Below are 18637 nucleotides of genomic sequence, written 5' to 3' on the forward strand. Positions count from 1 at the left end.
GCATATAAGGAGTCACAGTCTTTGTGTCTCAAGAAGCTTCCAATCCGGGGAGAGTGTGTCACGTTAAGTGCCATGGGGCATCGGAGGAAGAGAACAGCATGAGTGAACCGGGGAGACAGAGGAGATGCAGTCTACTGAAGGGGCAGGAGAGGAAGCCCGAAATGCAGGCAAGGAGCCTTGGGCGACGAGCTAAGGCGTGTCGGAGGCCGGGTCCTGATGCAACCCAAGCGCGCGTTCGGGAGGTCTGGAGGCCGGGAGAGCAGGCGCCCTCAGTCCAGGCCCGGCACAGTCAGAGAGTGAGCCCGCGCTGCCGCGGAAAGGAAATGCAGAGGAGGCAAGAGCATTTCGAACAAAGATCTGATGACAGATTAGAATGGGAGGCTGACGCCAAAGGCACAGGCAACAAAAGAACAGACAAACTGGATTCATGAAAATTAAAGGATATCATCATGTGTTAAAAGACAGTATCAGCCGAATAAAAAAGGCAGCCCACAGAATGGGAAAAAGTATTCGCAAATCATGTATCTGACAAGGGGTTAATCTCTGGAGTACATACAGAACTCCTACAAATCGACAACAGAAACCCCCCAAACAACCCCATTCAAAAATGGGCAAAGGATTTGAATAAACACGTCTCCGGAAGGTATTTAAGGGACTGGAAGCATGTGAAGGGGTGCCCAACATCACCTATCATTAGGGAAACGCAAATCAAAACTACAGTGAGATACTCCCTCACACCCATTATGATGGCTACTATGAAGGGGAGAGAGAGAGAGAGAGAGAGCACGCGTGCAAATAAACACTGGCCAGAGTGTAGAGAAACCGGGATCCCCGTGCACGGCTGGTGGGAACGTGAGATGATGGAGCTACTGTGGAGCACAGTAGGGCAGTTCTTGAAAAGAGTAAAAATCAGGGGTGCCTGGGTGGCTCAGTCGGTTAAGCGTCCGACTTCAGCTCAGGTCGTCATCTCAGGGTTCGTGGGTTCGAGCCCCGCGTCGGGCTCTGTGCTGACAGCTAGCTCAGAGCCTGAAGCCTGTCTTCAGATTCTGGGACTCCCTCTCTCTGACCCTCCCCTGCTCACATTGTCTCTCTCTCTCAAAAATAAATAAAACATTAAAAAAAATTTTTTTTAAAGAGTCAAAATAAAACTACCACATGACCCAGCAATTCCACCTCTGGGGATACACCCAAAAGAGCTGAAAGTGGGATCTCAAAGAGGTATGTGCACACCACGTTCATGTTCATGAGCTGCGTTATTCAGGACGGCTAACACAGGAGAGCAGCCCAGGTGCCCACCGACAGATGAAGAGCTGGGCCGAAAGCTGTGATACATACAATGGCCTCTCATTCAGCCTTTAGAACGAACGACACCCTGACAGATGCTATAGGAAAGGTGAACCTTAAGGATATTATTCTAAGTGAAATGATATTTCACGTGTGAAAGTAGAACGGAGGGAGCCAGAGGGGGCGTGGGGAGAAACAGGGGCTTACTGTTCAGTGGGCATCAAGTTTCAGTTTCACAGAATGAAGAGAGGTCTGGGGACAGATGACAGTGGTGCCTGCACGTCACAAACGCATCTAATACCACTGAGTCACACACTTCAATTAGAACGGGTGCCCAAGAAGGTAAATTTCAAATGACCCCAAATGTTCTGATCCTTAGAAGATGCCAGCTTAAGTATTCAGAGGTGTCTGCCGTCACGTCTGCTTCTGACTTAGCAAGTGGCTCAGGACATAGATCTACATGTACAGGTGAAGCACAGAGGACAGAGTATTAACCACTAACTCGAGATCACTGGTAATTAGTATTCAGTGGCCTAGTCTTTCAACTTCTCTGTATGTCTGAAGGTTTTTCACGATCAGAAGTTGGACCCGGGGGTGGGAAGGGCAGTTACACTCATGTAACTTTACACCCACAAAGTCTGAAGTTGTAGATGACGGGAGGGGGCTGTCAGGTCCACGGCAGGGACCGTGCGGCAGGTGTGGAAGCTGTCCGAGGGCAAGAGCCAGCTGCAGCCACAGGAGTGAAAATGAGCACTGAGGGCAGGAAGGTGGTGAGGGGAGTGAGAACACAGGATGTGGAGAAGTCTCACAGAGATCAGAGGAAAAAGACAAAAAGCTAAAGAGAAGGAGTGCCTGGGAGGCTCCGTAGTCAAGCATCAAACTCTCGACCTCGGCTCAAGTCATGATCTCACAGTTCGGGAGATCGAGGCCCACGTCGGTCTCCGTTGACAGCGTGGAACCTTCTTGGGATTCTCTCTCCCTCTCTTTCTCAAAAGAAATACATAAACCTTAAAAAAAAAAAGGGGGAGGGGGTGGGAAAATTCAGTACAATTGCGTATCTGGAACCCAATGAAAGTTAAGTTTCCAGTAAGGGGGCAGGACTGACCACGGTCAACAAGGCTGATGGACCGGGAAGACAAGAACTAGGGAGAAGTCATTAAATACAGTGACCAGGAATCCGCTAGTCCTCTGTGACCTTCAGAAGCGCCATTCACATCCAGCGCTGAGCGAGGCCAGAGAAAGGCTAAGGGGTTCACAGGCGGTGAGGAAATGGAGGCAGACGCCCCCGGCAGCATACTGGAGGTAGGGAGAGCAGCCCTTCCTTCTTTGGCTTGAAGATGCTATCATCAACCTTCAGGGCCCTCAAACTTCCTGAAGTAATTAACCAGTCAGAGCAGACAAATAAGGGGATGCTTTCAGCACAGAGTCTGTTCCTGATCGTCCTGGAAGCCACACAGGACACAGCTGTGTGTGTGTCCCTTCCCACCTGCACGTAAGGGGCTAGCAAGTAGTCCCGTGGACACGCCTGTCACAACAGCGTCAGCGACCATCGTCACAGCAGCGTCTCCCACAAACAAAAGACCGAAATGAAAACAAGGTGAAGCACCTCATCAGAGCTGCTGAGTGTCAAAGATCAGCTGTCTCTTGCGGGATGAAAATAAAAACTTTTTTTTTTTTTAATGTTTATTTATTTTTGAGAGAGGCAGAGACAAGAGTGTGAGCGGGGGAGGGGCAGAGAGCGAGGGAGGCACAGAATCGGAAGCAGGCTCGGGGCTCTGAGCTGTCATATCAGCACAGGGCCCAAGGCAGGACTTGAACTCACGAACTGCGAGATCATGACCTGAGCCTAAGTCGGCAGCTTAACTGACTGAGCCACCCAGGCGTCCCAGAACACTTTTTTTAAGACTGTAGAAAATCTCTCCTGCTTGCTGGGGGTTTTCATTTCATTATTGGATAGAACTGAATACATTTTCCTTTTTTTTTTCAGGTGATTTTAATTTAAAAAGTTTTAAATTATCATAGCTAGAATGAATCTTCACGGGATATAGCTAGATTATTTTGATATTTTTAATTTTTATTTTATTTATTTTATTATTATTTTTTTTCAAATCACTACACCCATCTGGGCCTCGAACGTAACACTCCAAGATCAAGACTGCATGCTCGGGGCACCTGGGTGGCTCAGTCAGTTGAGCGTCCAACTTCAGCTCAGGTCAGGAGCTTGCGGTTTGTGGGTTTGAGCCCCGCGTCAGACTCCGTGCTGACAGCTAGGAGCCTGGTGACTGCTTCCCTCTCTCTCTCTGCCCCTCCCCTGCTCATGTGTGCGCTCTCTCTCTAAAATAAATATAAACTTTTTTTTTTAATTAAAAACAAAAAAAGAGTTGCATGCTCTCCTAACTGGGCCAGCTGGGCACCCCTATGCTACTGATTTAAACCCAAAGTAATCTGGTGTCTTATTCCTTTGACCTAGCTACATGTATCATCTCAAATACACTGATACATTGTTACATGTATCAATCTCAAAATATGCAAATCCCTCCACCAGTCAACCAGATTTAACCCCCAAAGACTTCATTCCAGTACATATCGCCTAGCTGAATACTTCTGAACAGTGTATCATATGCCTCAATGTTTAAGTCAAAAACTTGCTTTTCACAATCTTGCTTCAGAAGAACACAGCAGATTTGTGTGCAAAACTGACCAAAAGATCCATTCAACACGGTCGGCCCTGGGTTGAAGGACGTGGACTCCTCAACCTCAGAGTGCAGCCAAATGACGGCCAATAACCTCGGAGTAGACACAATTCAGAGGACTACCCATTAACATGACTCAATCTGATCCTGAACTACAAAAATTTCCAGTAAGCATTCTGCTCTTCCCTGTCTGTGACCATGCGTGGGTCAGGTGGTTCCTAATGGCGGCCCCCTGAGGCCACCAGAAATGTCAGCAACAGGAGCAACCCGGAATGCGCGCGCCCCGCTCACTAGAGCTGCAAGTGCTGGGCACGCAACAGCCTTGAAAGCACGACCTTCTCAGGCTTGGCCCCCAGCCCCTGGGCAGGTGGAGCTCAGGAGGAGCTACAGTTAACAAACGCAAATCCCAGTAAGTGTAAGCGAGAGCAGCTTGTAGGTGAAAAAGCACGTTTCCCTCTTTCGATTATCCATTTAAATTAGCACCCTCCCACCCCCACCCAGAAGCAGGCTAAGCTCTGGGCAGGGAAACTCCGAAAGCTTCTATCAGTCGGAACAGGAGGGCAGATCACATCCTCCCAGTTAAAAAAAAAAAAAAAAAAAGTACAGAATGGCTCTTTAAAAGAGATCACCCTAAATCCAAACGGTGAGGGGACTCCCAGGGGCAGCTGACGCTGAGCAGGGGCCCAGCGCTGTGGGGAATGCTGATTCACGTTACGCACGACAACCGCATCCCTTTTGTAAAGTACTGGCCCCACAGCGGCCCCACTGGATTCCATGAGGCCCCTGGGTACAACAGTAAAAAAGAGAGCAAGATTTCTCTTGATGGAACAGGAAAACGGAAGAACAGAAAGGCAGGGATAACAGTGAAGTGGGGATGCGGAGGGCGCAACAGGACCTTTCATGTCCTAAATCAAAAGGAAGGCCAAGAGCAGAGTCAGGTTCGGGGCAACCGAAGGAGAAGGAACGCAGCCTCTCTCCAAGGAGTCTCTCCTTGTCTGTCTCATGACTCAGCATTCCCAGCGGGACGGTGACAACAGCAGAGAGGGGACAGGTCTTTGGGGGCAGGAGGTCAGGCTGCGTTTCCTCACGCTGACCATCGCCTGCTAAGACAACACAGAACGCCCGTTCCCCGGACTTCGGGTGCAGGGGGCACACCCGTGTTGGAATGGATCACACACAGCCTGCTTCCATTCAGCATCTAGGGGCACTCACAGGTTCTCCGGAAATAAAATGTGTGTTTTGACAATTACTTTGAGAATGACGGCGGGGCGAGGGAACGAAAAATGCAGAGCAGAAGCACAGTCACAAGTGCGAACCTGGCGCCCCTCCCATCCTGTCCCCTGGGACAGGGGCTCTGTCTCCTCCTCTCCTCTGGCACACCTGCCACCCATCCCAACAGCCTGCGCCTTCCTCTCTCCTTACCTGGGGTTACCTCCTCTCCACTAAGGCTTTCACGTGTTTCATGACTGGATGATTAATACCAACCGCAGGGTCTGTGACTCATGTTTAACCAGGGCACTTGATACAGTAACGATCCACGAATGCTGAATTTAAACATTCTCAGGTGAGAACTACATTGACTTCAATTTGTATTCAGGCTCCTCCACTTATTAGCAGTGTGACATTGGACAAGTTACTTAACCTCTCTGCCCCTCGGTTTCCTCCTCCGAAATGTGCAGATAATAACAGTACCTAATTCACAGGGTTGTTGGGAGCACTGAGTAACACGCAGAAAGCACTCAGAGTGCCTGGCACATAGTAACACTACACAATGCTTGGCCATATAATTATTTTAAAATATAAAGCAATATTCTCCCATCCTTGTAATTCATTCTTTTGGAAATTTCAAAAGATGTCCTCCAAATTCTGGAAAATACGCACACACATATATTCATTCCATCCCTCTCCTGAAGGCTAGTGGCTTTTGGCAGGTGTGACTTTATTTTTTTATTTATTTATTTTGGAGAGAGTGGGGAGAGACAGAAGGAGGGAGGGAGGGGGAGAGAAAGACGGGGAGGGAGGAGAGAGAGATGGGGGAAAGAAAGAGAGAGGGGGAGAGAGAAGAGAGAGAGATAATCTTAAGCAAGCTCCATGCTCAGCGCAGAGCCTGACATAGGGCTTGATCCCATGAGCCTGGGATCATGACCTGAGCCGAAATCAAGAGTCAGACGCTCAACCCACCGAGCCACCTGGGCGCCCCTGGCAGGTGTTACTTTAAATGTGCATAAAGTAACAGAGCAGTGAAGTTCATGAGTATTTATAGAAGAGTCTTAAAAAGAAGTCCTATCTATAATTCGCCAGGTCAAGAGCACCGACACCGCTGAAACAAACCTGTCTGGCGCACGTTTTGCCCCCCAAGGTGCCTCCCGGGTGCAGCACCCCCGTGTGATGGACGGAAGTGATCGATCTCCTGAAGGGACAGGGGTGGGGGGGCTGGCTCTGTCCGACGGACATCAGGATGGTGTCTGCTCACAGCCAAGTGGCCACACCACCCAGCTACACTTCTGGTTCAGGCTAGGGCCCATTTCAGGGGCTAGGAAGACAGATCTTGTGTTTTACTGCAGAGAGAAAATGAGGCAGTGACTAGGCCAAGGTCATTCAGAGTAGGTGCCAGCCGGGAAGAGCACCCAAGGGTTTTGACTTCCAAACACAGGACACACACACACACACACACACACACACCCTTTATCCGGTGAAAGTACCCTTGAGCGAGGTGGCAAGTCAGAGGCACCACCACGGCACCAAGTCCCAGAAGTCAGTGGAGGGGAAACCAAAGGACAAAGGACAAAATCACAGAGCAGCCGTGCAGGTCTACAAGTGCGGTGATCCTATGTGAACAAAGTGCAATGAGACGCACTCGGTCCCGCATCTCGGCTCACCTTACATAACTTCTTCCTGTTACATCACTAAAAGCAATTACTTTTAATGGGTCCGGCACTAGGACCAGTGAGGCAGCACCAGCTTCACATACCATGATGCTACACCTAAATAGCTTGCCCAATGGAAATGCTGGCCTGAGGAGAAGCCAAAAATAAACCAAAAAGCCAATTACTGAGGGACCGGTCATGAGGGATGCCACACACACACACACAGCCTTTGAAAAGCAGCGTGATCATAGAGACCGCTTCATTTGGAGACCTTAAATCTCAAACCAGGAGCGACTCTGAATGTTGTGGCAACTCAAAGCAAAAGACTGCGCACAAGAGATGGAAAGCCAAAGCATAAACAGGAAGCTCCCCCAAACTTGGACTGACAGACCGCAGTCTGTTCCCTTCCTTACAGAGGCCACTGTGCCCACCCGTGACAGCTGGAGACCACAAAGGCCCGCCAGGCCAAGCCGGTGCTCAAGAAGGCAGAGAGACTGTCAGCATTTGGCTTTATTCCAAAAGTTTACTCAAGGATGGTCGCTGATGGGGAAGGGGCCAAGTCACACAGGAGATCGGTGGCCACACAGGAACAGCGTCAAGGGGATAAGTCAGCTACCATGCGGAAGGGTTCTCAGAAGATTGAGGAAAGAAAGGAGCACATACTTCGTGTTTCTTTGAGGTCCTAAACTTTGGCTGCTGGAAGCCTCAGGAACTGGCCCATAAATTCTGCAGTTTCGACGAAGAGCTACTTATTTGATTTCCATTGAAAATTTTTGCTGAAAGGGCCAGGAGGGCGTAGAACGTGCGGGCCAGTCTCTTCATCTCTCTCCACGAATTTGTTCGTTTCAAACTTAAGTTAAGAGACTAATATTAAGCCTTTACTCGCTGCCCAACAAATTCACCTGAAAACCAGAAAAACACCCCACAGCCTACTAAACACTCCACACTACAGGGGTACTATTTTAAAAAATGCCAAGAGGTGGCAGCTTTAAAAAGAAATACGTTTCTCGATACCGTCGCCACATTACTCTGTCAGTAAGTGGGTTCTCAAATCTCATAACCAAATTAGCGAGGGAGTAGGAATCGGAATCGACACTCAGCCTTGGTCTGATGGTCTTTCCTGTACAGCACATTGTCCCCTCCATGGATATACAAGGAGAAGTGAGAAGCGGGGAAAAAATCTTCCTAAACCACTTCCTAAAGTGCAAGGTCCCAGGACCCAACCTACCACCCTAGTCAGCGTCATCTGGGCCTAGGGTTTCTGGTAACCTGGAGCTGCTCATCAGGTGTACAATTCCCCCCCCCCCAACAAACCCATCTCAAAGTCCTATAAGAACTGGGTCTTGCCATCCACAAATGGGCACCTACGTGCCACCACTTCTAAGGTTCCTATGCCCCTAAGCTCAAAAGCTACAGACACCATGGTGGCGAGGAAAACACCACCACTGGAGCCACAATGGGTTTCAACAAATTCAAAGCAAATCACAAGAGGCCAGCTTCAAAATGTATCCAAAATAAAGTTATTTTCTCTTCCATTCCTAACTAGGTGCTTTAGGTCAAACTTTGTATATAATTACACATGGTGGAAGGAGGCTGGCAGAATGTAACTGTAAACAAAGTTAACCACCAAAGTCAAGATGAACAGGAACAACTACTGATAAACATGGCAGTTCGCGGTCGTGAGCTTGGCCTGCCAGCCTGAGTCCCGGGGCAGGAGGCCATGACACAGTGAAACGAGCTGCCTTCTGAAAGTCACAAACCTCTGGAGAAGACGGTTAGGGAAAAACATTAAAAATAAAAAAAACAAAAAACCCACAGAAAGACATGAGCCACCATGTGCTAGTAAGACGGCGCAGAAACACGGCATAAAGAGCGCAAGTCTTCCCATTCCGATGGGAATGTTTAACGAGCATTCCGCTATGAAAAGTAGTATTTTCCACTTTTTGGGGGGGAGGGGAGGCACACAAACTTGTTCATTTTCTTCCGGACTCAGGGCAGCTAGGGCCTTGATTTTCCTTTCTCTGCGGGGGAAGCCAGAGGGTCCTGTGTGCGGACTTCTGGGTCTGGGGGTGCGTGCACACTGGCAAGCAGAACGACGGCTGGCACTTGTGCCGCTAGGAAATGGTGCACAGGCTCTTCCTGGGAGAGGGGCCTCTTCCACTGGCAGAGCTGTTACCACAGACCCCTCTGTAGGGTGGCCCGAGGCCCCATTCCCCTGTGGCCTTTGTCTCCCAGCTTGTGAGAAACCCAGATTAACTTCTCCAGTCGCCCCCCCCCCCCACCTCCCGAAATCAGACCAGTCAACAGCACAGGCCCGATTCCTGCTTAGAAATGTTTTCTTCAAGGGGAGGAAAAGGAGGAGATGAAGAAGGGGTGAAAGATACAGGGGTGTGTGCATGTGTGTGAATCACTGATAGGAACTCGCACTCAGGAAAACATGACCTAAGACGCCACCAAGCCAACCTTGGTTCAAGGTTTCGGGGTTTAAGATGATAAACCCCTTCGCTTGTAAACCTGCAATATTCACCGGCCTCACCCCAACACCATATGGGAGTCTGATGTTTGCTTCGCAGCCTCGAGTCAGGAAGAACCCCTTGGGGCTTCCAAACGGGTGGCTCTTCTCCATCCATGCTTCTGTAGTATTTTTTTTCAAGAAGTCCAACTGCACTTGGGAGTCATCAATTCCAGTCGCAGCTGTCATATCCCCCCCCCCCCCAACTCCCCCGGACTATTAATATCACGGCTCTGATTGTTAATGATTTTACTCACAAAGTTCCCGCAGCAATTAAAATGAGGCAACAAGGTTTACAAAAGAGAGAGAGGGGTTGGGGTGTCTGTGCCCCTGATAACGCCTTCTGTCATTTAGGGAACTTCTTGGGTTTACTGGTGACCCGAGATGGTCACCTCTATCATCGCTTTGGAACGCCCACGACCCTTCCCTGCACGGGCCCGGCACGGCCTTCCTTTCGGGATGCACAATGCAGTATGTAGCTCCTTGGGGGTCAGCGAAACGCCGCACTGGTGCCACGCCGAGCGTGCCTCGGAGCCCCAGGGGCTCCCCCGCGGCGGCGAGTCCACGTACAGAAGCGCGAGGCCGACACCCCACCAGGCGCGGCGCGGCAGCCCCTCGGGGGGGGGAGGCGCGGCGCCCGGTGGCCCGGCGCTGGTGCAATGACTTTGCACCGGAGCGTCCCCTCCGCGGAGGCTCGTCCTCCCACCTCGGGCCACTGCGGTGGTACCACGCCGGCCAGCGCCTGGCGCGCCTCCCCTCGCCGGCCTGGGGCCCCTGCAGCAGCAACTCGGTCCCCGCGGCGCCCCGGCCCCCCCGGCCCGCGCGCCGCACCTTGGTCTCCTTCACGTGCTGCTTGACGCCCTCGGGGTACCACTGGACGCGCACGTAGCCGCGGCGCAGCGGGCTGGCCCGGCCCTCCTCGTGGCCCGCGCCCCCCGCCTCGGAGCAGCCCGAGCTCCCGCGGTCCTCCTCGCCCTCCGAGTCCGAGTCCTCGCCGTGGATGAGGCGCACCAGCCCGAAGTGCACCGAGCCGCGGTAACGGCCCGACACCAGGTCGTGAGAGAACAGCAGCCGCTGCGAGCCGGCTTCGGGGCCGGAGTCCGAGGACGGCCCTGAGGCCGAGTCCGGGGCGGGCGCCGGCGCCGGGGCCGGGGCGGGGGCCGCGTCCGGGGTCGGCGCCGCGTCCTGGGCCGCGGCCGGGGCCTGGGCGGGAGCCGGAGCTGCGGGCGCGGGCGCTGCGGGATCCGCCATAACTGCTCTGCGCGAGTCTCGGGCGGCGGCGGCGGCGGCGGCAGCGGCGGCGGCGGCGGTGAACGCGGCACCGGGAGGCGGGGCCAGCCGGCGCGGGGGCGGGGCCACGGCGCGCTGACGTGGCCCTACGTGCCGTCGTCGTCTGGGAACCGAGATGCGGTTGCTAGGAGCTCCTGCCTCGTCGCTAGGGGACGCTGGAGATGCTGCCGGGGGCGGGGGAAAGGTAGAGTTCCCGAGGGAGGGGCGGCGCCGGAGGGAGGGCGAGTGATGGGAGCGGGACGGGGGGGGGGGGGGGGCCGGGGGGGGGGGGGGGGGGGGGGGACCCGGGAGGAGGACGTGGAGTGGTCACCGAGGAACAGGGGCGTGGCCGAGGTGGGGCGGAGGATGGTCAGCAACCTTTGAAGAGCCTCCTCGGCGTCCCCAGCCCTGGTCCTACGCACTGGAGGGGTAGGAGAGAGCCAGATACCGTCCCTGTCCTCTAGGTGTTTACAATCTGGTTGGACAGAAAAAACGTGTACATATTAACTAGCTAAAAAGCACCTCCAAGGCAGCTTGTAAGCAAGGCTATAAAAGATATGTATAGAGTGTATCCAGAGTGACATTCCACGCACAGCTTGGAAGGTCATGACTCCTCGGGGATGGGTCAAGGGGTTAGTGAAGGAGGTCCAGAGAAAGATCAGAAAGATAATCAAGCATTAGTAGCCCCTATGGTTTGGCTTTAAACCCATGTAGGGGGGCTCAAAGCTTCATGAGGCTTAGTATGCATAGCAAGAGGTAGGATAGTGAGATAGTTAGGAGTGGCATGGACCCATGGATTCCAATATTTGGCACTGCCACGTCCTAATCTTGTAAAAGTAGGTAAACTGATAAACTTTTTTCACTTTAATTTTCTCATCAGTAAAATAGGGGTGGATAATAGCAGGATGTGTCTCATCGGGCAATTGGGAGGATTGAAGGAAATAGGATAGTGCCTGACATACACTTAATAAAAATAAAGTGGTTTTTTTTTTTTAAATAAAGCTTAACCATGGCTACAATATTACAACCCTCCCTTCTTAGACTAAAAGTCTAGTCAGGTAGAACTGCTATACTTATGGTTTGCTCCATGTTGCCATTTTAAAACATTAAAAAGTAGTGGGGCGCCTGAGTGGCTCAGTCAGTTGAGCCTCCAACTCTTGGTTTCGGCTCAGGTTATGATCTCTTGGTTTGTGAGTTGGAGCCCTGCATGGGGCTCTTTGCTGACAGTGCAGAGCCTGCTTGGGATTTTCTTTCTCCCTCTCTTTTCCCCTCCCTCCCTGTTCATGTTTTCTCTAAATAAATAAACTTAAAAATTAATTAAAGTAAATATAAAAAGTAATTATGCTAATGTGTCCCAGAAGTAAGTTCCAAAAGATTTAGATACATTCAGGGCACCTGGGTGGCTCAGTCAGCTGAGCGTCTGACCTCGGCTCAGGTCATGATCTCATGGATTGTGGGTTCGAGCCCTGCATCGGGGTCTCTGCTAGCAACACCAAGCCCACTTCAGATCCTCTGTCCCCCTGCCTCTCTGCCCCTCCCCCACTGGTTCTCTTTCTCTCTTCCTCTCTCAAAATAAATAAATAAACTTAAAAAATATTTAGATACATTCTCAGAGGACAGATTCCTAATGGGTTCTTAGAAGGAAATTTAGAATACTAAGAATATGGCCCTGACCTTTCCTAGTCAAAATCATTTTTTCTCATTTTTCTGCAAGGCCACCAATGACAGATTAGTAAAATGGTTCAATAGTACAGTATTTGGGTTCTGTTACAAAGGCAGAGTCCCTGTTCCTTGAGCAGTTGAGAGGCCACCAAGGATACAGAACTACACTCGTGGAAAAGTCATGACAGAACATACATGGAGCACAGATGGCAGCCTGAGTATATAACGTGTCCTGAGCCAAGTGCTTCTAGAATCTTGATGTAATATTGGGGTTGGGGTCGTTGTCAATGGACCCAAATCTTAGAAAACTCGCATACTAAGATATAGAAAAAACTGTGGCCAAATGAGCTGATGGGAAATTAGGATACAATTTAGGGGCAAAGCTGGACTCAAACCATGGCCTTTCCATTCCAGACCACGGTGTATGAATGGCCATCTGGAATCTGCTCGAAAGACTCAGTTCCCCACCCCCTCCCCCATAAAGACCGACTGAGCCACCCAGGTGCTTAACAGCAATAAGTAGCTTCTGTGTCACCTACTATGCCCCTTTAGCCCTTTCCCCTCACCCCCTGATAACCTAACATTTATTGAGTACCTGTTATTCACCAGGTACTGTGCCAGGCACATTCACATACATTATCTTGTTATCACAATCCTGGATATAGGTGTACTTACCCCCATTTTATCAGGGAGAAAACAGGACGCAGGGAATTCAGTGCCTAGTGTCACAACACAGTAACCTGCAGAGCCAAGTTGGAACCCAGGTTTCCTGGCTCCAACTGCAGAGGCTTTTCTAGTTCCTGTGTCTATCAAGGGATGGGGCAGGGGTGGAGGGGTGCAAGCAAGTAGGTTGACAGAGCAGGACAATAATGAGCTCAGTATCTTTGTGTCAAAAATCCAAGCGACGGGGCACCTGGGTGACTCAGTCGGTCAAGTGGCTGACTCGTGATCTGGGCTCAGGTCACGATCTCAAACTTCCTGGGTTTGAGCCCCGCATTGGGCTCCGCACTGACGGCACTGCTTGGGATTCTCTCTGTCCCCCGCCCTCTCTCTGCCCTTCCCCTGCTTGTGCACTCTCTCTGAAAGTAAATAAATAAACTTAAAAATTTTTTAAAGAAAATCCAAGTGAGTTTTACACCCTACTCTAGTTTATGTCTGTGTCTGTTTTAATATAAAAAGAATGTCCTTCCTACCTAATCACTGAGCAAAACTGGCACTCCAGGAAGATGCACCATGTTTATTCTGCGGCTTCTTGTAATAATGGCTAATAATAGCTACCACTTAACTGAGCTGTAACTTAATACCGGGTACTATACCAAGTGCTTTACATAGATTCTCCACCTTTACATAGATTAGTCCTCTGTGAGAGAGGAAGTATGAGCCCCCGTTTTGTGAAGCATCATGCCAACCCCGTGCTGGCCCCCTTCTCCAGGAATCTGCTAGGTTGTAGGTAAGAGTCTTTGGTTTCAAACAATGATCTCTCCCTTGTGAACAAAACCACTTGTGAGCATGTGGATCATGTCCTGGGTATGCTTGTCAACCCAGTACTTAGTAAGGTGCCTGGCACCTGTCTTGGTGCTCCATGATGTAACGTATCAAGTGGTGTCAAAGGCCCGAGATTCCCGACCCTCCGTTTGGTCAGTTTCCCATCCCCGGCCCACACATCTGAGTAGCTGCCGGTGCTCCCTCTCAGCCTTTTGTGTCACCCCCAGCTGGAGCTGCATCAGAGTCCTTTTAGAGGAAGAGGCTCAGTACATATTCCTCCCAACGTCACTCAGACCTGAGATGCTCCAGCCAAGGTCTGAAGCTTGGCTCCTTCCTGGTCCCCGAGCTCCCAGCCACAGTCTGCACACCGCACACACTGATGAGGGGGGTGAGCTGGGATGGGAACAGTGTGTTAGTTTTTATTCTCATAATTATTGAATGAAAAAAAAAAAAACTTCATTCCCCAGTGGAGAAACCTCATGGTCCTCTCATGGCCTGAATACTCAGCCCTTCTTGGGGAATAGAGATTCTTTTCAGGAAAATTTTGCTGATTTATAAACACGCCAACAAGAAACTGAACCAGTGTGGCCACTCCCCTTGCTAAAGGGCTGGCATCAGAGCTCACGGCAGCCTGAACTGATCTCTGGGAAGCAGGCCCTGCCTTATCCCTATCTTAAACTGCCACTGGGTTAAGAAGTGTGCACGGGCCTCGGGGCCTCACACTGCCCCATGGAGGAGCCCCCGCCTGCTTGGCCTCTCCAAGCCTCCCTGTTCGAGTCCATCCAGACAGGCCCAAAGAACTGCTTTTATCCTGGAGTACCTGTTTGGAGGCTGTAGGGTACCTGGGGTCTCAGCTGGGAAGGTAGAGGGGGAAGGGAGCTCCCAGGGGAGCCCTCCCACACCCCAGTGGTGGGCAGGAGAAATGTCCTTGCCTGAGGCTCCAGCTCTGGGTTACTCCGCAATCATGGGCTTTGGGAATTAAAGGAGTCCTTCTTGCCCTTAGAGCCTCACCCCTTTTTGTCTTGATGCCCGGGAGAACCTTGGAGTTTGCCCCAGATCACCGTGCAGGGCGGTTAGGATCAGGACCCAGATGGGTTGGCTCTTAGCCGTTCTCACTCCTGACTCTAAGTGGAGTATTTAGGGTTGGCAGGGCCACCCCGTGTCTGTCCTTCCTGTGGGTACAGGGACCAAGGACAGCAAATCCACCAGACCAGCTTGAAGCATAGTAGGGCTGCTGTCACTCTATCATGCCACTCTCCTCGCCACCAAGTCCCAGATCGCCAGGCCAGGGCCTTATCCTCAGCAGCAGCTCATGGGTACTTCCCGGATGACCAGCCAAATGCCCCAAAGTGACATCTTCCCCCAAACCCAGTTTTTTTCTCCCAGACTCCTCACGCAGGTTGATGGCAGCATCACCTCCCTGGGCACCAAATTGGCCACCTGGGGGTTAACACTTGATCTTAAGTTCCACATGCAATCAAAGCCCAGGTCATGGCCCCTCTACCCCTTTCCCAAACCCCCCAGCTCCAGAGCGGCTCCACTGGGGAGGTGGGGAGGTGTCCTAGTGGCATGGCTCGGAGTAGGGTCCCAGAATCAGACGGACTTGGGTTTGAAGCCTGCGTTGCCTCTGACTCACTGTGTGGCCTCAGTTTCCTTTCTGTGAAATAAGAATAATAATAGTACCTACTTCTTAGGGCTATTGAGAATTTAACTTACATGGTGAATAGATGGCATAGGGCCTGTTCAGTGTTCCAGCCCAAGAAACAGTCACCTGCTGGGGTTAGTTCATCCCCATCTCTTGCCCACGCTGTTGCTGTAGCCTCCTTACCATGCCCCTCCCCCGGGCCGTACTCCACCCCCATATACCCGTCACCCTGCTGCCTAAACTATGTGCCACCTTGTCCCCAGGAAGCAGGAAAATGCAGACACGATCATCCGACTTCTTGGCTTAACATCTCTCTGTGGCTCTCCTGGCCCACCAGGTAACTCTTCTAGAATCAATTTCCTCTACTTAAACTCCAACCCTGTCTTCCAGCTGTACACCCCACGCACATGCTCCATGCTCCAGCCTGGGCACCCTCCTCCAGGACCCCAAGTTTTCATGCCTGGTGTCTTTTCACTTGTTCACCATCTGCCTGGAAGATTTTATGTCTCGACTTCAACTCCTGTTTTACCAGGAGTTTTAAAGAACTCCTTTCTCTTCATCTCACAAAACCCAGATTGTGCCTTCTTATCTAAAAAGTCCTCCAAGCACCCGTTCCCCTGCTTAGGCCCCCCACTTATCTGTAACACCTGTGTGATTGTGTTTATTCTTCTCTATTGTGCTCTTCTTCATCATTGTACCCCCGGCATCCAGCACAGGTCTGACACATAGTAGGTGCTCCAAAGGTTTATTTATTTATTTGTTTGTTTATTTTGAGATGGAGATGGAGAGAGAGAGCAGGGGCAGAAAGAGAGACAGAAACCCAAACAGGCTCCACACCATCAGTGCAGAGCCCAACATGGGGCTCGAGCCCACGAATCACAAGACCATCACCTGAGTCAAAACCAAGAGTTGGACACTCAACCAGCTGAGTCACCCCGGCTCCCGGTGCTCCAAAGATTTTTGTTGAGTGATTGAACAAAACCAGCCAACCTCCCCCAATGGCCCTAGATGTGTCATCGGGGCTCTGGGACCTGACACCTCTGTTTTTCTTCAAGTGCCCTGTTCTCGTTGTTTCCTATATATGGAGAGGAACGTTCACATACTGCTTACGGATACACACTCACCCCACATGCACACACACATGAACACGCACATACTCTCGTTCTCTCCTCAGACTTCAGTCTCTAGATCTGTGCTGTCTTTTGTGGTAACCCCTAACCACATGCAGCTCTTCAGCACTTGAAATGCAGCTAGTCTTAATTGGCATGTGAGGTAAGTGTAAAATATACACTGAATTCTGAAGACTTGTTTGCAAAAAAAAATCCAAAATATCTTATTAATAATTTTATTTTTTTAAATGTTTAATGTTTAGTTATTTTTGAGAGACAGAGAGAGACAGAACATGAGTCGGGGAGGGTCAGAGAGAGCAAGGAGACACAGAATCCAAAGCAGCTCCGGGCTCTGAGCTGTCAGCACAGAGCCCGATGCGGGGCTCGAACCCATGGACCGCGAGATCATGACCTGAGCCAAACTCCAACACTTAACTGACTGAGCCACCCACGTGCCCCTAAATAAAATATATTACTAAAATCAAGCTCACCTGTGTCTTTTGGCTCTTTTTTACGTGGCCACGACAAAATGAAAATCACATGTGGAACTCACACGTGACCTTTCTCTTGGACAGCAGGGCTCCAGATGTTCAGGGAGCCGTAGGTCCCTTCTTTGTCCAGAAGGTGGCGATCCCTCCCTGCCTTTGACATCTTCGTTCCAGAAAGGTCTGGAAAGTTCCCGAGGAAACTTGCCTGTGTAATATGTCAGATATTGAACCCCAAATAAGGACGGGGCTCCGCTCGGCCCTGCAGTGAAACCAGCCTGTCTATGCAAATGAGGCTTCAAAATAAATCCACAGGAAGTCAAGAAGCTAAATGCCATCCTCCTCAACAGAAGAATCAACACCTGGGTGATAGACACCCACTGGAGGGTGGGGGGACGGACACAATGCCACACTTCCACCCCAGGCTCTGTTTTCCAGGGGCTTATAAAGCCTGTTGGGGAGACGAGCATCAGTGGACACTGTGGTGTGCAGCTCAAATCCACCTTCAGATCCCAAGAACCCCCTCCCCCACTGCCAGGCACTGGCTGCTGGTACCTTTCCAAAGATCACCCTTGGCCAAAAGAAGGTGCCTCACCCATCCGATGACTGTCCTTAAGGAGGAAAAAAACCTGGCCTTCTCACCTCCATTCAAGACACCTGGGAATGGCCACCGCCAGCTTCGGAGCTTCCCCTGGGATCAGCTGAGGTCCTGGAACTTCCTCATCAAGGTTAAACTTCTCCCTCTGCCCACTTCTGCTGACCTTGTTGCCTGAAGACATTCCCAGTAAACATCCTCAGAATCTTTAAGTCTGTTTCCTGCGTACTCTGACCCATGAGTGGTGCCAAGTGTGGTCCTAGAGGACAGACCCTAAAAGGGATTCTAGGGGCGCCTGGGTGGCTCAGTCTGTTAAATGTCCGACTTCATCTCAGGTCATGATCTCAGTTAGTGAGTTCAAGCCCTGCATGAAGCTCTGTGCTGACAGCTCAGAGCCTGGAGCCTGCTTCCGATTCTGTGTCTTCGTCTCTCTCTGCCCCTCCCCTGCTGATGCTCTGTCTCTCTCTTTCTCTCAATAATAAATGTTAAATTTTTTTTTTTTTTTTAATTTAAGAAACCTGCCTCCTGAGGCTAGGGAACAGAGAAAAGTAGGGGATCAGGTTCTGGACCTAGTGAGACAAGGAGGTTGAATTCCCAACCTTAGTGAGTCAGCTATGCCAAGGAGGACACTCACTGGGAAGAAGGGGGACCCTGAGACATCTGGGGATATCTGGGTCACTGCACTCGAAAATCTCAAAGATTGAGAAAACCTCCCTGAGTCTTCTGGACCCTCACAGGTGTGGGCCCCTCCTGCCTGTGACAGCTTAGTGCTTTCTCCTTGCTGGAAAGCAAGTCTCTTCCTTATAAGACAAGTGCCAACTCTCCCCACTGCTACCCCCCAAGGACCTACTCTACTTCCTCTCTTTGGACCAGATCAATAGCTGGGTCTAAATCACAGCATAGCCCGGCTGGTAATGTGCTGGGTCACCTAAGGGAAGAGAAAGGCTGGACCTGGAAGGGCCTGAAGGTGCCAGCCGGTGGTACCGACGGGAGCTGGGAGAACGTGGGACTGGAGTCAAGGACACTGGGCT

The 18637-nt window shown here is 51.0% G+C and overlaps 1 protein-coding gene across 2 annotated transcripts in view; it reads right to left on the reverse strand.

Moving 5' to 3' along the window:
• Window positions 1–10676, reverse strand: part of UBE2O (ubiquitin conjugating enzyme E2 O) — a 56740-nt gene extending 46064 nt beyond the window's left edge. Inside the window, exon 1 of one of the 2 annotated variants that reach the window (XM_039226237.1) lies at window positions 10188–10676. In XM_039226237.1, coding sequence (XP_039082168.1) covers window positions 10188–10607 — 420 coding nt within the window. In that variant the 5' untranslated portion in view covers window positions 10608–10676. The remainder of the gene's footprint in view (window positions 1–10187) is intronic. The other variant, XM_039226236.1, reaches the window with a different exon arrangement.
• Between the last annotated feature and the right edge of the window lie 7961 nt (window positions 10677–18637).

The sequence above is a fragment of the Hyaena hyaena genome, unplaced genomic scaffold (assembly GCF_003009895.1).
Source record: "Hyaena hyaena isolate Hyena2069 unplaced genomic scaffold, ASM300989v1 scaffold_21, whole genome shotgun sequence".
Taxonomy (NCBI): domain Eukaryota; kingdom Metazoa; phylum Chordata; class Mammalia; order Carnivora; family Hyaenidae; genus Hyaena; species Hyaena hyaena.